Source organism: Martes martes (genome assembly GCF_963455335.1).
Source record: "Martes martes genome assembly, chromosome: 9".
Taxonomy (NCBI): domain Eukaryota; kingdom Metazoa; phylum Chordata; class Mammalia; order Carnivora; family Mustelidae; genus Martes; species Martes martes.
This window is the reverse complement of record NC_137896.1, coordinates 15829287-15852152: the sequence shown is the minus strand read 5'-3', so window position 1 is coordinate 15852152 and position 22866 is coordinate 15829287. Positions and strand designations below refer to the sequence as shown.

At 47.0% G+C, this 22866-nt stretch overlaps 2 protein-coding genes across 6 annotated transcripts in view; both read left to right on the top strand.

Annotated features, from left to right (window-relative positions):
- The window catches only part of IFT52 (intraflagellar transport 52), a 38104-nt gene extending 25892 nt beyond the window's left edge, over positions 1–12212 (top strand). For 3 of the 4 annotated variants that reach the window (XM_080814211.1, XM_080814212.1, XM_080814213.1), the window contains 5 exons: positions 585–739; positions 5693–5780; positions 6801–6909; positions 9473–9618; positions 11289–12212. In XM_080814211.1, the coding sequence (XP_080670337.1) occupies positions 585–739; positions 5693–5780; positions 6801–6909; positions 9473–9618; positions 11289–11336 (546 nt within the window). In that variant the 3' untranslated portion in view covers positions 11337–12212. The remainder of the gene's footprint in view (positions 1–584; positions 740–5692; positions 5781–6800; positions 6910–9472; positions 9619–11288) is intronic. The other variant, XM_080814214.1, reaches the window with a different exon arrangement.
- Positions 12213–17859: 5647 nt separating this feature from the next.
- MYBL2 (MYB proto-oncogene like 2) overlaps positions 17860–22866 on the top strand; it is a 35339-nt gene continuing 30332 nt past the window's right edge. For both annotated transcript variants that reach the window (XM_080814396.1, XM_080814395.1), the window contains exons 1-2: positions 17860–18081; positions 21938–22031. In XM_080814396.1, the coding sequence (XP_080670522.1) occupies positions 18062–18081; positions 21938–22031 (114 nt within the window). In that variant the 5' untranslated portion in view covers positions 17860–18061. The remainder of the gene's footprint in view (positions 18082–21937; positions 22032–22866) is intronic.

The following is a 22866-nucleotide window of genomic DNA, read 5'->3' as shown; positions in this document are numbered from 1 at the left end:
GACTGGGATCCAGTGTCCGAGTGCAAGGGTCATCCGGGGTCACAGGCAGTTCACACATATAACAGCAGAAGGAAGGCGAGTGTATGGCCTAGATGCTGGTGGGAAGAGAGCAGCTATAGTGGGAGCTCGTGGACTGTCTTTTATGATTGCTTCTGTTTTCTCACTGAAATAGAAAATAAGATCAACAACCGAAATTAAGAAAGGGAAAATTGTTTGAGATAGCTGAAGTGACCAAAGGAAGGTATTGCTTAGGACAATGGGAAGTGAATGAACTAAAGAAATACAGCTAATTGCTGACCACTCAAGATCAGTGATCATGAAATTAAAAGGAGGCCAGTCAGCATGCTTGTTTCTCCAGCTGTGTTCTGTAATACATGAGGAATTACAGAGTGGGATTTAGTCAGCATTGGGGTTTAGCCAAGTGACTTTTGTTCCTCTTTCCACATGAAGTGGCTTACTTAAGGTTTAGTTGTTAGGGACCAGGAACAGTGAAATCTCTTGATAAGAGAGTAGAAATACTGCAGATTTAGACAGATGAAATTCTTACTCCCACCGTGCTGTATGAACCCTCTTGTGGCTTTCAGATTTCCGACTACATGATGCTGCCCGACACAGCCACCCTGTCAGAGCGGCTTCGAGTGTGTCTCCAGGAGGGCGATGAGAACCCAAGAGACTTTACTACCCTCTTCGACCTGTCCATTTACCAGCTGGATACCACCTCCCTCCCCAAGGTCATCAAGTCAGTACCTGTAGCTCTCGGAGCTTCCCTGCGCACCATTCTTAGTGTTTGGTTTGAAAACATGAGCCTGGGGACAGGAGTTAGGGTCATGGCCTATGTGGTATGCACAACATGTTCTCAAATCTTTGATGAGGCCAACAAAGACAGCTGGGAAAATTGGGGTGGGGGTCGATGGAGAGGAAACTGCCAGCATTCGTCAGTCGCCTGTTGTGTTCCAGGCTCTGTATGAGGCATTTAGCGTGACCAATGTGTTCTGGTTTGCCTGGGACTTTCCTGGTTTCAGCATGGAGGGTCCCATGCCCTTTAGTAAACTGAGTTGGGTAGGCGAGGCACCCTGCAGGCACCCCACACTGGTACTTCACGTCATCCTTCATGTTCCTCTAAATCAGCTGGTTTTCCAGCTGAAGAAACCAGTTTAGAGAGAGTCAGGTATTCTCCCAAGGTGGGAGCCTGAGTGCGTTGCAGACCTGGGCTTTCCCCTGTTTGCCCACTCATCATTGTCCATTCCTAATGACAGGGACATGGACGTGGACTGAGGCCACCATTCTTCAGCTTCTTTGGCCTGACATGGGGTCTACACCTGAATAAACCGAAGGCTGAGTGTCTGACTTCCTACTGCTGCTTTTATGCTCAAGTTCCACAAATACTGACTGAGCTCCTCCTGTGCCAGGCCCTGTGTCCAAAGTTAATGTTTTTTTTTTTTTTTTTTTTTTAAAGATTTTATTTATTTGACAGAGAGAGATCACAGTAGACAGAGAGGCAGAGAGAGAGGGAGAGAGGGAAGCAGGCTCCCTGCTGAGCAGAGAGCCCGATGCGGGACTCGATCCCAGGACCCTGAGATCATGACCTGAGCCGAAGGCAGCGGCTTAACCCACTGAGCCACCCAGGCGCCCCCAAAGTTAATGGTTTTACGGAGGAGACGGACAGAGGCTGTGAGGCGAGGTTACTGTATTAATGCCAAATGTGGAATATTAACCTAGAGGCCATGGGCATAATGAAGAGAGAGATTTTGACTCTGACTGGGGTGAGCAGGGAAGGCTTTACGAATGAGGGGCCCTTTTAGCTAGGCATTGATTATTTCAACAGACATTTTTGGGGGGCTTTGTGTCTGCTTGTCATGATGCTAGGAGCTCCACTGTCAGGGGTGAAGAGGCTTCAGGAGCTGGCGGGGATGTTCAGAGACAGTTGGGCAATGATGTAGCTTCTTTGGGCAAAGCCCACATGTTCATAAGTGTGCGTGTGTCCAAGTAAGGAAGTTTATTCCTAATTGCCCTTTGAACTGCATGTACCCTTGACTTTGAACAAGGCCAGCTGAATAGTTGAAAACTTGGTCCTCTGAAGTCCCCTGCAACAGTCTGTTCTGTGTTCTCCAGCCAGAACTTGCGGAGCCCAGCCTGAGCATTACCGAAATAAGAAGCCAACAGCCTGAGGCTCAGGGCAGAGGCCAGATTTGTGAAAGGGATGCTAGTAAAGACCTCTAGAAGAGGGTCATGATTGAATCTGTGTTTCCTGAAACCAGACAAAACGATGCCTTGCAGCAATTTGTACAATTGATTGGAAAACAGAAAAAGTTGAAGAAACCGACTAGGGAGACTGTTAACAGCAGGTGGGAGGTTTGAGAGGCGGGACTGGTGGGAGCAGTCACTGTGGTTTCAAGAGGTGTTTGGTAAGAAAGAATCAGGAGCCACGGGCCATGCATGGAAGGCTGTGATGGCGAGATCAGGAACAGGGGTTTCTCCCTTGGGGGTCTGGGCATCTGGCAGTGCTGCTGACTGGCGCTCAGGATGTGGGGAGAGGAGAGAGAAATGGACTCTGCTCTGCCTCCATCTGATGTGGCTGAGAGGTTGCCCTGTGAAGAGTGTAGGCTGAACCACCAGTGTAGATGATAAAGTGATTAGAGAAGTGGGGGGAGGGGCTGGGACCTTCAGGGACAGCACTGGAGTGGGGGATTGGGCTAGAGACAGGGCTTCGCAGCTGCCCTGGCTTTTGAGGCAGAAGAGGAGGGCCTTTGACAAGCTGGGGAAAAGCAGCTGGAGGGGCAGGGGAGTATGAGAGGCTGCAGAGTCCCTGGAAGCCAAGTGAGGCAAAAGGACAGGGAAGTGGGGTGGTCTGGAGATGGGCCTGCGGCTCCTTCTCTGCAGTTTGCACTTTCCTCAGAATAACAAAAGGCACCTCTGCTGCCCCACCAGCCAGTTATAGTCCACCCAGCTTCTGCCTTTAGTGTCTGCTTCCCTTCTGAGGTGGCTTAGATCAGGCCTTTGTGACGGCTTCAGGGATGCATTGGAGCTGTCTGTTAATTTAGTGTTAGCAGAGTCAAGTAGAGTAGATATTTTGGAGCGTGGAATTGTATTTATTGTTCATACCATAGCAAAGGACAGTAGTTACAGGCTGGTTTCTATATGGTGCTCCTAAGTATTCGTAGTTGCTAGTAATGTCTTTTGAACACAGTGTCGTCGTCGTCTTTTTTTTTTTTTTTTAAGATTTTATTTATTTGGCAAAGAGAGACACAGTGAGAGTGGGAACACAAGCAGGGGGAGTGGGCAAGGGGCAAGCTTCCTGCCAGGACGCAGGGATCATGACCTGAGCCGAGGGCAGATGCTTAACGACTGAGCCACCCAGGCGCCCCAACGCAGTAAAATTTTCTGAGTAAAAATTCGATTAGTCTTTAAATATTTATATTGTCTGTGGAATGTTGCTCTGAAATGACTTCATTTGTCCATCCGGTATTTATTGATTCCTTTGGGGGTAAGGTAGAGACAGAGTGTGTGGAGAGTCCCTGCCTTCTGAGATCCTGGGCTGATGGGTTGGGGACTAAGACCGGAGTGATAAAAACACAGTGCCAGAGGTCAGGCCAGAATGTTCTGGAAATAGCTTTCTGAATTAGGTTTTTTTGGTTTTAAGATGAGTTTCTCCACCCATTCCCCATGTGCATCAGGTATGCGCTTGCTGTTGGCTAATAGGCAGAGGAAGTTTGGGGAGGTGGTGAGCTGAGCAACAAAGGGTTGAGGCAATGGGATTTGTTTTATTATTCACACAGGGCTTCCGTATAGCTGGCTCCATCAGGGGACAGAAAGCAGAAAATCACGGCTGGGATGGCAGAGGCCAGGGCTTGGCAGCAGGATTCTTTGTGTACCAGTGCTGGGACCTTTAGCTTAGATGCTGCCATTAACGACATTCTGCCTTCAGTATAGACTGAGTCCTGGGGCCTCTGGTTGGCAGGGATGGGCCAGCTGTGAGTTCTAATCTTCCCCTTGTCCCTTCTTAACCTTGTGACCTTGGAAAGCTATTTCATCTTGATACATCTGCTTCCTCTTCTATAGAGGATTATACCCACTGTCCAGGGTTGTTTTGAGCATTAAGTGAAATAAGTTAAAGTGTTTAGCACAGGATCAGGCACAATATGTGGCATGCAACAGGTACTCAGTGAAAGTTGTTTCTGTTCGCTCCAGAGGGATCTGCTGCATTGCCAGGAAAGCTTCTCCCCGGGCACCTGGCAATAGTGGGGGAAGTCATGGTAATAAGCTCAGCTCAGTGCCTTTCTGCAGTCACAGACCTCTTTCCTTTCTGAAGTCACCCATTTGTAGAAGCAGGCGTAAACTTTGTCCACACCCTTTGGCATTTTGTTTGTTCAGTTTAATTTTAAAAGGTCACAAATGGGGGCACCTGAATGGCTCAGTGTGTTAAGCCTCTGCCTTCAGCTCAGGTCATGATGCTAGGGTCCTGGGATCGAGCCCCACGTTGGGCTCTCTGCTCAGCGGGAAGCCTGCTTCCCCCACCCTCTCTCTGCCTACTTGTGATCTCTCTCTCTCTGTCAAATAAATAAATAATTTTTTTTAAAAGGGTCACAAATGTGTGTATAGTTTAAATTAGGTGAGTATATTTCGATTTGCCTCATTCCCAGAGGAGTTCAGCCAGCTTACAAAATTAGGTACAGCATAAAAAGATAAAGGAACGTTTGAGAGAATGGAGGCAGAGCGGAAGCCACAGTCATAAAGACCTTACGCAGGGGTAAGGTCAGTACTTGACTCTGAACTCCTCACTAGCACTCTACCCCTGCTGTGGCCATGCTGGCTGCCCTGAGGTCCTGTGAAAACCCCTCACACCCTTATTCCTGCTCTCCTTGCTCTTGCCTCTGCCTGGGATACTTGTGAAAGTAAGTGTATGACTTCCTCCTTCCCTTCACTCAGGGCTTCTCTGACAGGCTATACCCCATGCCTCCTCCCTGCCTCTAACCCTTTCTCCTGGTTTTTCTTCTCAATACCTATTAATACCTGGCACCTTGGGTTGTGTTTATTGTGTGCCTCTCCTGATGTAGCATGTAAGTTTCCGAGGGATGCCTTGGTCTCTTCACCGTTGCTGTTCTCCTGGGTATAAAACTGTCTGGTGCATGGTACATGTCCAGTAAATACTTGCTGAGTGAATGAGCACACGGGAGTGTATATTTTAGGGGTGCCTGGCTGGCTCAGTCGGAAGAGCATGCGACTCTTGATCTCAGGGTTGTGAGTTTCAGCCCCATGCTGGGTGTCAAGATGATGAAAAATAAATAAATTGATTAAAAAGAAAGATGTGTATGCTGTACAGATCTGTTCAGTTGCCAGAAGCAGACTTTAGATTTGACTCTCGCCTCTTGGTTATAAAAACAAGGAAACAGAGTGAATTACAAGACTGACACTGTCTGCTGGGTAAAGATAAAGACCCTCTTTAGGAGAAGCCTGATGCGAAACTTGAAAGAACTTTCTCCCTTTCAGTTCTCGACATAGTTAATACCATACGGTACAGTAGAGAAGATTCATGAAAGGATCCTTATTTACCTATAAACAGTGCATTCTGTGTGTTTTTCTACAAAAGCATTGAGCCCCCTGATTTGATGGAGAAGGTCACAGTGTGGTCAGTTAGATGCGTTTTGCACGATGTCTCATGTTGATCCCTACTTTTGTCTTCTTATTCACACAGGGCCCATGAACAGCTAAATGTGAAACATGAACCTCTCCAGCTCATCCAGCCTCAGTTTGAGACACCACTGCCAGCCCTTCAGCCAGCGGTGAGTAGGTGTGCTTGGGGGATCCTGCTACAGAGCCCCACTCTTTGCCCTTACCTTGCCAACTGGACCATCGTGTGGGTCCTTCCGCCAAGCATGTACATACGTATACCGTATGTGTGTGGCAGTTCTCACGAAGTCAGGTTTCTCTGGCTCTGAACATGCAGAGGCCAAACCATTAGTATTCTATAAGGCCTTCCCTTGGCTGTAGCTCCCAACTGAGAAATCAAGGGTATGGACTTCTGTGGCTGTTAAGCGTTTCCCATCTTGTGTCATTGGAGGGCATATATGAGAGGAGGAATCCTGGGTGAAAAGGAGGAAATGCTTTGTGCTGCAGCTTTCCAGGCAGCAGGTACTCAGGATTATGGCAGGGATTCACAGCCCCCTGGGGAGGTGGGGCACGTGTGCACAGGTTACTTTCAGCATTCCTGTCCAGCAGAAACTCACCCCACCTTTAAAATCGTCCTATCCCACCACATTCTGGAACGTTATGAGCCACTTGGCTTCATTTTGGTAGCTTCAAATTGGCCATGGTGAGAGAATTTACATCATAGAAAATGACAAAGCACAGAGCAGGCCTACGTTCTGTTGTCTTGAAAGCTGATAATGAAACATTTCTCAGCATACCTCTGGCTCATACCTGCGAATTCTGGCTCCAGGTTTAGCACGTTCTGCATGAATCTATATCTGCATCCCCAATTTCTGTCCCTAATGACCTCATGGTTAAATGAGAAACATGTTGTACAGTCAAATGTTCAACACAAATAACCCCAAGCTTTCGTCCTTGCACTAGTTAATGAGCACTAGTATGTCAGTTTGATCAGTTTAGCTGTGTTTTGGTTTAGTGCTGGCTCTGCTTGGTTGTGTACATTGGGCTAGTCATCTCACTTGATGTGGTGTGATGGGCTTTTGGGTGGTTCATCCCACAAAAGAGTTGAGTTGGCCTCTCATTTCGCTTTCATCTTATCACTGCCAGGTATGGCTTTGCATATGTTCTTTCATGAAAGACCTTATTCCTTTTAGGTTTTCCCTCCCAGTTTCAGGGAATTACCACCTCCTCCACTGGAGCTATTTGACTTAGATGAGACGTTCTCTTCTGAGAAGGCCCGCCTTGCTCAGATTACAAATAAGTGTAAGTTTGGCTAAATTTTGTTTGTTTTCTTTTATAAGTTTTACTTAATTGAGAACTTCTGAGATTTGCCATGAGAGAAAGCTAGATTTTGTTCAGGGAGAACAAAATATAAAAGGCAGCATAACATGAGTTTCCATTTGTTTCACATAACTGCTATCGATCGTTTCTCTTGGGCCAGTTAGTTCAGTGAGTTAGAACATGGTGCAAAGAAGAAGCCAAGGTCTCAGCTTTAATCCCTGTAGGTCCTTAGTTCTTAGGACCTGTTGAGTAACCAGAGGATGGATTCTGACCCTGGCTGTCACTTAGCAAATCTAGGTCACTGGTCATAGGAGCAGTTAAATAAGAAACCTCAGTCAATCGCTTCTCGGCCTTTTGGCTAAGATCAAGTGTAGAAACCTCAGTCAGGGCCAAAAGAAGTACAGACACTTCAAACTGGATGGGATCCTGGAGGGAGTTGTGTGTGCTCGCCTTGACACGTGGATGAGGACGTGAGGCCCCAGGCCACACGGCTGCATGGTGAGTGGTTCTTCTGACCCTGGGCCCACTTCTCCTCCTGCTATGCCCTGTTTCCAGCAGAGCAAATGGGCCTGCACTCACATGCTCAGAGGCAAAAAATTGACTATCCATTTTGAGGCAGTGATTCCACTTCTAGGAATCTCATTGAAGGTGATAAGTGAAGGTACACAGATGACTGCTATGTTATTTATTTTTAAGATTGGGAATAAATATTATTTAAACAATTGGACTTGGTGTTCAATAGCAGGGGAATGGTAGTGAATTGTGTCACATTCATTTGATGGGACAACATGTCCTTATAAAAAAGGTTTCCAAAGTTCAGGGAGTGACACTGATAGATTTTAAGTGAGAATCTTAAGTGAAGAAAGACAAGATAGAAACTTGCATGTTCAATAGGATCCTAACTATGTCAGCAACATCTATGTGTGCCCGAAGACCAGGAAGGAGTATGCAAAAATGAAAATACTTCAATGTAAAGCACCTTCACCACATCTCTCTTCCGTGTCAGGCATTGTGGTAGGTGCTGAGCAATCAAAAATTAGCAAGACATAGTGATTGGTCCAGAAGAAATAAGAGACCTGTGAAGGGTCAGATGCTTTGATTCAGCATTTCTGTTCCTAGCAGTTTATCCTATAGAAATCCTTGTAGAAATGTGAAACAAAAAAATATAGCTGTAGAGATACTAATTGTAGCATTCAAAAAATTGGCAATAGTCTAATGGCCCATCAGTAGAGGGATCGTTTTTAAAAAATATGAAATACAGTGGAATATTCTACATACATCTGTTAAAAGATATAGAGCATAAGCTTTGACATGAGAGGTCTGTGATACCTCATTAAATGATGAAAGTAACTTACAAATTATTATTGTTTGATCCCAATTGTTTACACATATGTAAATGTGTAGGTGCACATGGGAGTAATTACCTTAGGTGGTATTGGTGGGGATAGTTAGAACAAGAGAATTTTGCAGCTGTATGGTTTGAATATTTTATTTTTTTAAAAGATTTTATTTATTTATTTGACAGACAGAAATCACAAGTAGGCAGAGAGGCAGGCAGAGAGAGAAGCAGGCTCCCTGCCAAGCAGAGAACTCTATGCGGGGCTGCATCCCAGGACCCTGGGATTATGACCTGAGCCGAAGGCAGAGGCTTTAACCCACTGAGTCATCAGTGGGTTATTCAAGCGCCCCTGGTTTGAATATTTTAATAAAAACTTACATTTATGTCATAACTTTAAAAAAATGCACATCAGAACGGGAAACAAAGAAAGGAATTACACTGTAGTGTAAGAAGGACTGTAATGGGGGCACCTGAGTGGCTCAGTGGGTTAAAGCCTCTGCCTTTGGCTTAGGTCATGATCCTAGGGTCCTGGGATCGAGCCCCACATCGGGCTCTCTGCTCAGCAGGGAGCCTGCTTCCTCCTCTCTCTCTCTCTCTCTCTCTCTCTCTGCCTACTGGTAATCTCTGTCTGTCAAATAAATAAGCAAGTAAATCTTAAAAAAAAAAAAAAAGAAAACAAAATATTAAAAAAAAAAAAAGGAAGGACTGTAATGGCTATCCATCCTTAGTATCAGGCTGCTGGGGATAGCTGCACAGAGAGATATGTTATGGGTGGAATTATGAGTGATTTTTTTCTTCTTTAATTTCCTTTTCTATAATATTGCTATAATAAATGCTATTTAAAATATCCATATGCCCTTCTCATAATGGTCCTTGCTGCATTCAGAGAATGGTAATTTGGTTTCCTACTAGTTCTTCCTGTTCTTTGTAATGCAGGAATGCTGGCTCTGGGAGTAGGAAAGCCAGAACCAGTCCAGCTTTATTCTAATTACAAGTGTCACACTTTTGTCCTAATTTATAAAAGCAGCACATCAGAGATCTCTTCAGTTTGTTATTGTTTAAGTCCTGCAGTCACACTACCTTAGGAAGAGGTGAGTTATCTTGAGAGGTATAGGAACCTGACAAGGGGATGCCTAAACCACAGTAAGTCTGTACTGGGGAAGGACAGGACATGAGGGTTCATCTAACTGCCCCAACTATGCCTAGGTACTGAAGAAGACCTGGAATTCTATGTCAGAAAGTGTGGTGACATTCTTGGAGTAACGAGTAAACTACCAAAGGACCAACAAGATGCCAAACACATCCTTGAGCACATCTTCTTCCAAGTGGTGGAGTTCAAGAAATTGAACCAGGTAGAGCCTAGAAAGCCCACTGAAGTGGGAGCCTTTTGAGTGCGGGTACCTTCCCTAAACTGGACTTCTCGTGTTTTATGCCATTCATTCATTCTGCAAGGATTTATTAAGTATCTACTAGGTAAACAAAACAGACAACGATCCTGCACTTATGGAACTTCTGTTCTAGTTGGAGGAGCTAGACAGTAGACTAAATATAGTATGCTACAAGATGATGGTGTAAAAAAGGTAATGCAGGGATCAAGTGTGCTGATGTGGCAGTATTAAATAGGGAGGGTGTTTAGGGTAGATCTCACTACAAAGGTGACATTGGAGCGAAGAACTGAAGGTGTTGAGGGATTTAACCATGCAGGTAGCTGGGAGACAAGTGTTCCAGACAGAGGGAAGACCTATGCAAAGTCCCTGAGCCTGGGCTTTGCTTGGCATGTTTGAGGAATAGCAGTCATGCCAGTGTGGTTAGAGAGACCGGAACAAAGGCTAGAGAAGCCAGCCATGAGGTTAGCACCTTATGTCAGAAATCATCTTTCTCTGGACTGAGGACAAAGAACTTTAAAATTATGCCTGGTCTTCATTTTGTCTATCCCTTGATGAGATTTCTAAAATTAAATGTTCAACCACTGCTGGTAAATGGGCATTTATATACTACTGATGGGAGAATAAATTTTTCCCACTTTTCTTGAGATCTGTTTTATAATATTCTTCAGAAGCCCCCAAAATATACCTTTGACACAATAATTCTAATCCTCAGAATTTGCCATAGTAATATAATCCTGAATGTGTACAGATTTACCAACCAGGATGCTCAATATAGCATTGTTATAATAGAAGAAGAATCTTCATCAGTAGGGAACTGGTTAAGTACCTAGGATACATGCATAAGATTAAAAATGTTTAGAAGAAAAAAAAAGTTTAGAATGTTTAAGGACTTGGAAGACATTCAGGATATAGTAAATGGAGTTGCAGGGGGGAAGGGCTATAAAACAGTGTAAAGAAGAAAAGTCCTATGTATGTATATAAAGTCCTATATATATATATATGTATATATATATATTTACATATATATATGTATATATATGCCATTCATTCTACATATATATGTAAATGGTTAGGATTTTGGATGCTGATTGGAAAGATTAGATCCTCTGCTGGCAGGAGCTGGCTCTGCTGATACTCATGGTAGATGTTGGGGCTGTTGTAGTGAACAAGAAGAATGTGGCCTTTGCTCTCTTTCTGAGCCATGAGCTGTGGGGGAGACAGGAATACTATATGGGCAGTTATAGTGCTCTGAGAATAATGCCATGAAGGGAACCCAGAAGGGATTTGATATAACTGCTGGAGCACTGAAATGTGGGTTGGGGCTGAGGTCGGTTCTCGAAAGTATTCATGTTGCTGGCAGGGCAGAGACAGGCCTGCAAGGCCAGGGTAAGAAGTCTGGTGTGGTCTTTGCATTGGTGCCTTCAACTCTATTTGCTCCCCACTAATTGTGGATGGTGGGCAGTAGTCAGAAGCCCTGTCTTGATAGTGAAAACTTGATCCTTCAGCTGGATTCAGCTTTCAAGTCAGAGATTACCTATGTGTCCCAATTAATGATTCAGAATCTAAAAGTGGGAAACACCAGTTCCCATTTCATACTGAAATACTAAAATTCTATGTCTTACTCCCTCATCCAGGAACATGACATTGATACAAGTGAACCGGCATTCCAGAACAATTTCTGAGGATCATGCCTCTTGAAGCATCTTCTGCCTCCTGATTTTCTTTGTAAACTATTTTTGAATTCTTCTTCAACTCTTTATCAAAATTGTCTATACACTCTTTACCCAGTGAGTTGTAGGTCTGCATCTCCTGTCATGCCCAGATGGGTATAACATTTCTAACAAGATCGTTATGTAAGATACATTCCATTTTTAAAATTAAATCTGACTGAATCTTTACTTTTGTAATTTTTGAAACAGTATCATTGAAGTCTTTTCTTTGGCCTCTAGTTCTGAATTTGAGTCTCCTTTATCAGAGGCATAAATGTCAAGCTTATGAATATTGTTCAGCTTTTGGACTAGCTCAGGATAAAAACAAACTTAACCCACAAGGTCTGTTTGCCCCAGGTGCCTAATGAAAAAGATAAAATAGTAGATCGATACCTTCCTTACGTGGATCACTCACCCCTTCATCTCCCAGCCGTCCACAGGACACAACCATTTGGAGGGTGTCATCTCTACCCACACTTTGTCACCCTCCTCTGAACTCCTGAAGCACTGAACTCTGTCATCATTTGGGTTATATGATCATCTGTCCCGAGGACAATGGGAGACTGTACCTGCTTGAATGGCGCAGCTGATGTGGTAATGCAGTGTACTGGTTATACTGGAAACCAGCTTTAGGGAACCCTGAAAGCCGGTCAGAAGATTGCAGAACTACTGCCAGTTTGTAAGGGATGTGATGCAATGGGAACAGCTTAGCTAGTGAGTTCTATAAACATGGGAACTGTGGAAGGAAGGCCATTTATGGAGAGTGTGATATAGGCCCAAGAGGAGGTAATGAGGATATGAACTGTTGCTGTTGTAGGAAAAGTGCCATTAAAAAAAAAAATTTTTTTTTAAAGATTTTATTTATTTATTTGACAGAGATCACGAGTAGGCAGAGGCAGGTGGGGGGCGGGGGAGCAGGCTCCCTGCTGAGCAGAGAGCCTGATGTGGGGCTCTATCCCAGGACCCTGGGATCATGACCTGAGCCGAAGGCAGAGGCTTTAACCCACTGAGCCACCCAGGCGCCCCCCCCCCAAAATTTTTTTTAATTAGGTGTCCCACATTCTGGATTTTTCTGATGGTTTCCTCATGGTGTCTAGTTTTCCATTATCTCCTTTTCTGCAAATTGGAAGTTAGGTTTAAAGGCTTGACTAGCTTTGAATTAAACATTTTTGGCAAGAATATCTCATAGCTGATGCTGTGTATGTCAGATTGGTCCTCTATTAGTGAAATTAAGTTCAACTGACTGGTTATGGTAGTGAGCAGGGGTGTTTTTAAATTCAAACGTGAAAAGTTAACTGACTTGAACAAGTGTTTCAAGTTCACACACACACACACACACACACACACACAACTGATATCAGTCCTAGCAGGTAACAGCATAAAAGTAACTTGGAGATTTTATTTGTTGAACTCAAATAGTCTCTAATCAAAGAAACTTGAGTGTCAAAACGAAGAGGAGGGATAATGAGAATGGGGAGATAAAAGTGTTGGGAACAAAAGTCTCTCTCCCGAAGACCAAGAAGGAAAATCTGTGGTTCTTATGATTCACAGATCTACCGTGTGGCTTTTGCTAGATCACTTCTTGTTTATAAAGCCAAATATGAGGGGTTTTATTCAAACTCCATTACCTAAAAGGTTCTAGAGCGCTACATATGCCCTAATGAAATTTTTAAAATTAGGTAATATCTATGCGCGGAACTGACGGATATTGAAAAGAATTTCACCCTCTTCAGCCATTCATTTCCCCTTTCTGCAACCAATGTTATCAATTTCTTCCGCTGACTTCAAGAGACAAGAAGAAATATTTACTTTGAAAAGTAAATCGTATCTCGCTTGTATCACATTTTACCTCTAAACCCACCACCGTTTTATCCTAGCTCAGGCCACAATCTAATGAGGGAGAGAAATTAACTTCGTAGAATCGCAAACGGTTACAAATAGCACGAAGGAAACTTGCAGCGTCAGGAGCCTGTCCGGCGCTGCCGAACAACTCGGGGAGTCAGGGCCGGGTGGAAGCAGAGCAAGTCAACACGCCTCTGGGCCGTAGCGACTGCTGGACTCCATGGCCGCCATGATGTCGGAGGGCGACCGCCTATCTGTCCCGCTCCCTCTCAGCCCCTGATCCTTTCTTTCACCCGTTCTCCACACGACCCCAAATGGCAGGCGTCTGGCGAAGCCTTCCAGCAACTACAGCTCCGAAAGCGCGGCGCTAGCGGGACCGTGCGCGAGGAATCCGCGCGGTGAGAGGATGAGCACCACAGCCCAGCAGCCAGCCAGTCTGCAAGCGGACCCCGAGCGCAGGCGCCCCCTGGTGACGTCAGGCCGTGCGACTCCCGCGATGCTCCGCGGCGCGCCCGAAACAAAGCGCGCGCCCCAGCGGTCAGAAGTCCTGGACCTTGGTGCGACCCCGTTTACGAGGGGGCTCCTGGAAACCGGTCGCGTCACTTGCTCGGGATCACAGCGGCGGTGTCAGACTGCCAGGTGGACTCCAAAGCCTGATTTTCCTTCCATTTTCACAGAAGAGTGTGGTGACGCCGCCGTGTGCCGTCTGTGGCCGCAGGGCCTGGCCAGGCTCTGGAGGTGGTTTCCACGTCCGCTGGATAAGGCTTCGGCGTACCTGGGCGGTTCCATCCCTAACTTTGTGCGGGAACTCCCTAACCTGCGAGTCCTCCTTCCCTGCTTGGTTCCAGGACAAGTGGCCACATTGCAAGAGAAAGCTAAGTTTGCGAAAGCTGATGCCCAGGAAGCCCACAGGGGTGTGGGCAGGGCATGGTGTGTGTATAAAGCGGCCCAGGGCCCTGGCACTCGTCTCGGAGTCTCCTCCCCCTTACGGGAACTAAAGAAATTTGGATTAGGTGGTTTCTAAGAGAGACCAAATTCTCACCCTATGCAGTTGCATAAATGAGGACACAGCAGGAACTGGCATGATAATGACAAACCCAGGCAGAGTTGATTCCCCTGTTTTGTGATCAGTGACCCCATACGTCTCCTAGTGATCGAAGAGGGACCCCTAGAGTCTTATAAATAGAACATATCGGTTACTCCCCCCAAATTCTTGTGTACCTTGGTAATCCCTTCTCTGCAACCATTTTGACTTTTAATTGGTTCTATTATGCAATTCTACAGTTGTATGTAAATGATATGATATATAGTATTCACTCTGGCTTCTTTCAGCAAAATTATTTTGAGATTCGTATTGTATCAATAATTCTTTTTTATTGTTTGGTAATATCCCACAGTGTGGATATATTTATTTTATATCTATTATTTGTTTATCCAGTCATCTTGATGGACATTTGGGTTGTTTCCAGTTTGGCGCTATTACAAATAAAGCTATGTAAAAATCTGTGTGGACATATGCACTCATTTTTTCTTGGCTCCATATGACTGGGTGGTTTTAATTTGCATTTCCCTGATGACACGGTATTGAGCATCTTTTTATGTGCTTTTGCCCCTGGATATATTTTAAGGTAAAGTTTGGGGATGGAGCCAATATGATTTGCAGATGGATCAGGTAAGTGATGTGAGAGAAGAGTCAAAAATGACTGCAGCTCTGGCCAATCCCTAAGGACCTATTAATATTTCTTCTCCCTGATATGCACTGGCTATTCCCTCTGCCAGAAGTGTTATTACACATTGGCTATCTTGCAAATTCCTAAATCACCAAGGCCTAAAGAGCCTTCAGTGACCCTTTTGGGTGGGTACTCACAGTCCCTGAAGTTTATCTTCACCCTAATATATCTAATTGTCTGCTTACTCATTTACCCTATTAGCTGATGAGCTTTTGGAGAGTTTTTGTCCATGCAACTCATCTACCTATCAGGTAGTTGTTCACGTGGAAAAGGGTTGAGGGCTTCTTCCAGGGTGGTGTATCATAGCCTCAGGGATCAAGAAGGCAGTAGCCGCCACTGACCTAAGACAAGTCATGCAGGTGCAGGCCACCACTGGATCAAGCTCTTTGTTTAAATATCCCGCTGGCTGTTGAGCTGGCCCCTGCGACTGGGTTAGGACACTCAAGGCCATTCCCTTCCTTTCTGTCACATACAAGCTCCAAGTCTTCCCAGTAGAACAACTTAAAGCTGGGGCACTGGGTAAAGTCTAGAATAACAGGATGGGGTCTTTTTCCTTTTAAGGGTAGTGTCCTCTTAGGACAGGGACCCCTTGTCCCTGCCTGTCTTTCTTCTGACTCTCCTTTATTATCATCATCATTATCATAACAACGACAACTAAAAGTAAAATAGTACTTACTAAGGGCCAGGTATTATTCTCAGTGGTTTACACATACTGATTTATTTAATCCTACAACCACTCTACAAAGTACGTACCAGTGTAGTGATTAAAAGCATAAACTCTAGGGATGCCTGGGTGGCTCAGTCAGTTAAGTGTCTGCCTTTGGCTCAGGTCATGATCCCAGGGTCCTGGAATCAAGTCCTGCTTTGGGCTCCTTGCTCTGTGGGGAGCCTGCTTCTTCCTCTGCCTGTTACTTTCCCTGCCTGTGCTCTCTCCCTCTCTTTCTCTGACAAATAAATGAAGAATAAAATCTTAAAAAAAAAAAAGTGTCTGCCTTTGGCTCAGGTCTTGATTCCAGATCCTGGAATCAAGCCCCATAATAGGCACCCCGCTCAGAGGGAAGTCTGCCTTTCTCTCTCTGCCACTCTACCCCGCTCGTGCTCACACTTTCTCTCTCTCAAATAAATAAAATCTTAAAAAGTATAGATTCTAGAACTAGATAGCCCAGGCCCAGGTGTGAATCCCTGTTTTGCCATTTAGTATGGGTGAGGGGGAGGGAGGGAGCAGTGTTTTAGTTTCTCCATCTGCCAAAAGAGGATCATACTAACACCACCTCATAGTGTTGTAATGAGGATTAAATGAACTGAAATGATTTTTAAAAAGGTTTTATTTATTTTTCAGAGAGAGAAAGAGTGAGCAGTAGTAGCAGGGTAGGCAGAGGGAGAAGAAGGCTCTGGGCTGAGCAAGGAGCTCAATTCTGGACTCAGTCCCAGGACCCTGGGATCATGACCTGAACCAAAGGCAGATGCCCACCCAGCCGTCCCTAAAATGATTTATAAAGCCTACAGAATAATGGCTGGCACATAATAAAAGCCAATTTTTGATAAATCTAATTTTTACATATGAGAAAACAGGCAAAGAGGAGTTACGTGATTTACCTAAGATCACACAACCAGTAATGTAAATGATGAGGCTGGGAATCTAAACCCCAGGAAGTCTGGCTTCAGAGTCTGCACTCTTAAATATCATGCTCTAGTAATGAAGAGGGGATGTCCACATGAATTACTTTATGAAGGAAGTGGGTGGGGGAAGACCTGAATTAATTGATGTGGAAGCTTCTGGCACATAAGACCTCAGTGTTCCTTTTGCTGTGGTAAATGAAGTTTGCAGCAGCTAGCTAGGCTGTCCCCAGGTGGTCAGGAAGGTGGCCCCTCCTTTCAGGAAGAGGAATCTGAAACACAAGCAGGGCCTAAGAGCCTGGGGTTCAACCAGATTTCCCCAGGCACTTGTCTTGCAGTTCATTTACCTTCCTCTCAGCACTCCTCCCAGGGAGGCGGGGGTGACATCACTCTTGGGAGGTACTTGGTAAATGGCAACTTAAAATGAAAAACTAAGCCTCTAGGAGCCTAAACACATGGATAATTCGGGGTTTGGGGACACTGCGGTGAATTGAAGCCCCTTGGACCTCAGCGTGCCTATAGTTCAGAGAGGAAAACGACTAATGAAAGAGCAGATCGTGGACAGAGAAGCTCAGAATAGACTGGAATTTGGTGGGAGGGGCGGGAAGCGTTCTTGGCCAGGTAATGGCCCACGCAAAGACAAGGAAACTTGCTAGTTTCCTTTGGCTAGGAGCGCGTGGTGGATCTGGTAGAATCCTATCGACCTGATTATTTTACCGGGAGGCAGAGGAGAGAGGTTTTATGTTCTGGAGAGGAAAGATCCGGTTTGCATTTTAGTAAGCTCACTCGGGCTGCCGGGAGTAGAGCCCAGGTGCGAGAGCCGACGAATTCGAAGCTGGAGAGGAAGCAGGGAGACAGTTCGAAGGCACAGCCCTGGTCCATAGGGTGAGGGGCCAGCTTAGGGTGGGGGCTGTAGGGACAGAGGAGCGACTCGGAGTAGCGTGGGGGTTTTTGCACGATCGGTTTTCCGGTCCTGACTCCCCAATCCCTGTGTCTCACTCCCTTTCCTCAGTCTTTGCTGGGTGGGCAACTCCTGAGCCGCCCCGGACCCACACTTGGCCTGGGTCCGGCCTCAGTCAAAGGACGGTGGGTTCAATTCCTCAAGTCTCCAAACGCGGCCCGCTCAGGTCCGGCCCTGAGACGTCAGGGCTCTGCGCCCGAGGAGTGCCCGCCAGTCCGCAGGCCCCGCCCCCGAAGGCCCCGCCCCCGTTCTCGCAGGCCCCGCCCCCACGCAGCCCGCAGGCCCCGCCCCGCGCACGCCAGCCCGCCCGCGCGCCAGGCCCGGGCGGCGCCGTCGCGCTTGGCGGGAGATAGAAAAGTGCTTCTGTGCGCGCCGGCGGCGGCCGCAGTGCCTGCGAGCAGCTTCTGGACCCGCGGATTAACCTGACGCCTCCCGGCGCGGCCCCGAGGCCCGGAGCGGCCCGAGCAGCCTCACCCTGACCCCGGCCCGGCTCCCGCTCCGGGCTCAGCCGGCGGGCGGGCGAGCGCGGCGCGGCCCGGGCCGGGGGGATGTCTCGGCGGACGCGCGGGTGAGCGGAGCCGGGCGGCCGAGGGCTTTCCTCCCTTCCTCCTCCACCCTGACCCCTGTCCCCCACCCCACCCCTACCCTCGCCATGGCCCCTCCGGGCGGGGCGGGGCCTCCGCGGGAATTGCTGTGTCCCGCGTCGCCCGAGGCAGGGGGCGCGCGCGAAGCCGGGGGCTCTTGGGGGCCCTTCGCTCCGCTCCCCAGGCCTGCTGGGCCTCGGGCGGGCGGGTCTCCTGGGACCCGGGCCAAGCCCTGCATGATGTCATTTTGTCTCCCGCCTAATTGCGGGGTGGGGGTGGGACGGCAGTGTCAGCTGCTAGGGCCTTTACCGGGGAGGGAGGCGACCCCTGGAGAGGGAAAGTGATTCTTCCTCCAAGTCGCAGCGAGGGGGAAGCCAAAGCCTGGAGGACTTTTAGTTCAGACCTATTTGGGTTCCTATTTGGCGGTGGGCATTTCTTCTCAAATATTCCGGGAAGTACAGAACTCCCCAAACCCTTTCCGGCCTGAGAAGGGTGCTGGGGGTGGGGGGACTCTTTTGTGTGTCTCCCCGTCTCCTCAAGCTGGGTGTCGGGCCCCAGCTTGGTTTATTTTCAGAGACCTGTCTTCCTGTTCCACATGAGGAGTTGGAGGTAGTTAGGTTTGAAGGTGAGGGGAAGACACTTATCAAGACTGCTCTGGGGCCAAGGCAGGAACTGCAGGCTCCATTTTAGTTACTCCTCCAGAGAGGGAGGGGCAGAGTGGAGCCTGGAACCGGGTCTCTGGGTTCCCAGTACCCTGTCTTAACACCCGTGTGCCTGGTGGCCTGACCTCTGGGTTTTACATCAGCCTGGGAGTCAGAGGATAAAGGGGGCCTGCCTGCCCTGTTCCCTCCCTGGATTCGTGCAGCCCAGATAACCTTAACCCCCTTCCTTTGGTGTCCCCCTTCTCAGGAAAAGGGTATAGACTTGAGAAGCACTCACTGCTGGGCTTTCCCCAGAGCTCCTCTCCGCAAGGAAGCCTCTGATCCCTGGGCCATGGTCAGGGCGCCTGGCTCAGGTTCTCTCTTCCTCAGGCCACCATTTCTCAGGGCAGCTCCAATTCCCAGGAGGAGTTTTCTGGTCAGGCACTTAGTGGACCCTGTCCTCATTTTTGGTGCAGGAAATATTATTCCAGGGAATGACAAACCCCAGAAAATGACAAAGCCCCACGTCCTCTGCTGCTTTGCTCCTGGAGCTCTGTGGAGGAATCCCCTCCCATGGGAGGGATGGTTTCTGTGCACCGGGACACCACAGCCCCTCCGCTCAATTCTTGGCCACTCTCTGTAACTCTCCTCTGCACCAGTGCCCCACTTCCCGCTCAGCTTCTGACTCACCCAGCCTGGAGCAGAGCCCAGAAAGAACATCGAAGGGCATAGAAAGGGTGTGTTGGACCTACATGTGGTTGCCACTACCAACTTGGGCTCTGCTTTTTCAGCTGGGATTACAGGGTGAGGGTTTGAAGGTGCAGGTCTGGAGCCTGACTTTCTCGACTTGGTGAGTGGCATAACCCTTGTCAGCCTCAGCATCCACTTCTATTAAACGTGGATAATGGGAATGCATGTGAAATAGATGGTAGCTCCATGTCGATGATAGAAGTGTATTTTGTATACTGTGTATCTCCCAGCTGAGTTGCTTGTCCCGTTAAAGCACTGGAGCGCCAGAGAGTGTTCACAGAGACACTGTTTTATCCTTGAAGGAACATTTACTGAGCTTCTATCAGAGCTGGGTGCTAGGGAACCAAAGATGGTTTCCGTCAGGAAGAAGTCTGGGGACAGTTGAGTTTATTTTATTTTATTATTTTTTAAAGATTTTATTTATTTATTTGAGAGACAGAGATCACAAGTAGGCAGAGAGGCAGGTAGAGAGAGAGGAGGAAGCAGGCTCCCTGCTGAGCAGAAGGCCTAATGTGGGGCTCGATCCCAGGACCCCGGGATCATGACCTGAGCTGAAGGCAGAGGCTTTAACCCACTGAGCCACCCAGGCACCCTGGACAGTTGATTTTAAAACCAGCTTCATTCTGTATCTTGTTGAGCTTTTGCCTCCTACTTTGTGATGGTGGAGAACTCCATGAGTGAGGACAGGGATGATAGGACAATGCTGAATTCCAGCTCCTTCTGTGACCGATGTATTGCTGGGTTTCTGTATTGCTGGGTCTCAATGCTGTCTTCCCCTTCCTTTTCTACTTTTAAAAGATTTACTTTATTAGCATTTCTTATCAATCAATAGGCAGCAGCACTGTGTGTTTATTCATTAATTCAAGTATCCGGTCGTTCCCTGAGCAAACATTCAAGGCCTTTTGCTGGCAACCCCCACATGACCTGGGGATGTGAAGGTGGAGCTGACCTCTGTCCCTGTCAAGGAGACAGGCAGTTGCAGCCTCAGGGCCTTCATTCTGAGAGACAGGAGGATTTCCGAGATGTGGGAGCTCAGGAGTGACTCTAGGAAGATGCTGAGCCCTGGAGAGGGGGAAAGAGACATGAAAGGAAGTCCTTGTCCTTTTGGAACAGGCTCGTGCTTGCCTTGCTTGTTTGGAGGTGGCTTTTCCCACTTACAGATGCCTGACTTAGGAATGTGCCTGACTGGTGACCAGAGGCATTCCCACTATGTGGAGTTGGGAGCGGCCCCAGCACCTGACATTCCTGGAGGTGGAGAGTGCGATTTCCATTTTTGTAATTTTTTTTTTTTTTTAGATTTTTATTTTTATTTATTTAACAGACAGAGATCACAAGTAGGCAGAGAGGCAGGCAGAGAGAGAGAAAGGGGGGAAGCAGGCTCCCTGCCGAGCAGAGAGCCCGATGCAGGGCTTGATCCCAGGACCCTGGGATCATGACCTGAGCTGAAGGCAGAGGCTTTAACCCACTGAGCCACCCAGGCGCCTCCCATTTTTGTAATTATTAGACCTGATAGATACGAAGATTTTGGAGGAACTTCAAAAAGCGCCTGTTAGAAAATAATACCCAGAAGTCAAGGCTACTTGTACTTTGATTTTTCTCTCCATAAACTATGCCTGTATGTAGGGAAGAATTGGAAAATGGACGTAGTTACTGAGGTTATGTATTTAAAGTGTTATTCTCAAATAACCAGACTTTCTTGAAATATGTGCTTGATGATTGCGTATATCATCAGATTTAATCCTTAAAATAACCATAAAATTTTAAAAGTTCTGCCTATAGAAAAGAAGATCCTGGAGCACCTGCTTTCAAGCATCGGGCTCTCTGCTCAGCGGGGAGCCTGCTTCCTCCTCTCTCTCTCTGCCTACTTATAATCTCTCTGTCAAATAAATAAATAAAATCTTAAAAAAGAAAAGAAAAGAAAATCCTAAACAGGTGTCTGAATATCACAAGAATATCCCAATATTCTTGGTGAAATCTTTTTTTTTTTTTAAAGATTTTATTTACTTATTGGTCAGAGAGAGAGAGAGCACCCGTGAGCACAAGCAGGGGGAGTGGCAGGCAGGAGAAGCAGACTCCCCACTGAGCAAGGATCCCAATGTAGGGCTCCATCCAGGATCTTGGGATCATGACCTGAACCGACAGCAGACGTTTAATGGACAGAACAACCCAGGCATCCCTTCTTGGTGAAATCTTTTTTTCTGCAGCTTTTGAAATCATTGGGGTATTTGTGAAAATAAAAGGGTAAAGAAAATAACAATAGTCCATCACCCCAATTCATTAAAGAATTAAAAAAAGAGGAGGGTGGACATATCAGAAGTAGAGAGTAAAAGACTGCCTCCCTCAAGCCTTTCCCTTGAGCTCACGGGCCTCTGCCCACACGCCTGTCCCTCCATCATGCAGCAGCGTGTGAAGACACGTGTCCTTGACCCTTAGCTTGCTCTCCCTGCAGTGAGGAGCTGGATGAGCTGCACTACCAGGACACAGATTCAGATGTGCCAGAGCAGAGGGACAGCAAGTGCAAGGTCAAATGGACCCACGAGGAGGTGAGTGACACAGAGATGTTTTGGGGGAGGGGGGCAGATGGCAGCGTGGGGGTTGGTCAGAGAACTGAGCCTGGGGTGTGTGTGTGCCTGATGCTGTGATGGGTGCGATGAGGAGGAGGAGCTGGTGAAAGAGGTGGGTGGGTCCTCTGGTTCCCCCCAGTGCCTCCTCTCATAGCATTCTCAGGGATGCTCCACATTGAGAACTCCTGGGAGAATGTGTCTCTCGGAAACTGGTATGTTTTGCCTCATGAGCACTAACTGTGCTTTTTGCCTTTTAACTGCTCGGGTGGTTAGCCTAATGGGCAACCTCCTCTTTATTATTATTCTTACTATTATTTAGAGAGGGAGAGAACACGCACAGCCACATGTTGGGGGGTGGAGGGGCAGAGGGAGAGAGAGAATCCCAGGCAGGCTCCATGCCCAATGCGGGGCCCAACTCGGGGCTCCATCTCCCAACCCTGTGATCATGACCTAAGCTGAAATCACGAGTCAGTGGCTTAACCAACTGAGCCACCCAGGTGCCTCTCCTCTTTATTATAATTTTTAAAAAATTGTGTCTTGAGACATCAAGCTCTGAGTTTTCTTTTTGTTTACAATCAAATGCACCTTTTTAAAGTGAACAGTTGGAAGCACCACCTTGATTATCCCAGAAGCTTTCCTTTGTGGTCCCATCTTCCCTGGCTCCAGGCAATTGCTGATGTAATGCCTCTTAGTTTGGTTTGTTTTGTCTGTTCTTGAATGTCCAGTAAATGAAATCATACAGCTGTATTCTTTTCTATCTCGCTGCTTTTGCTTAACAAAATAGCTGTTTGATTCAGCAATTTGTTCGTTCTTA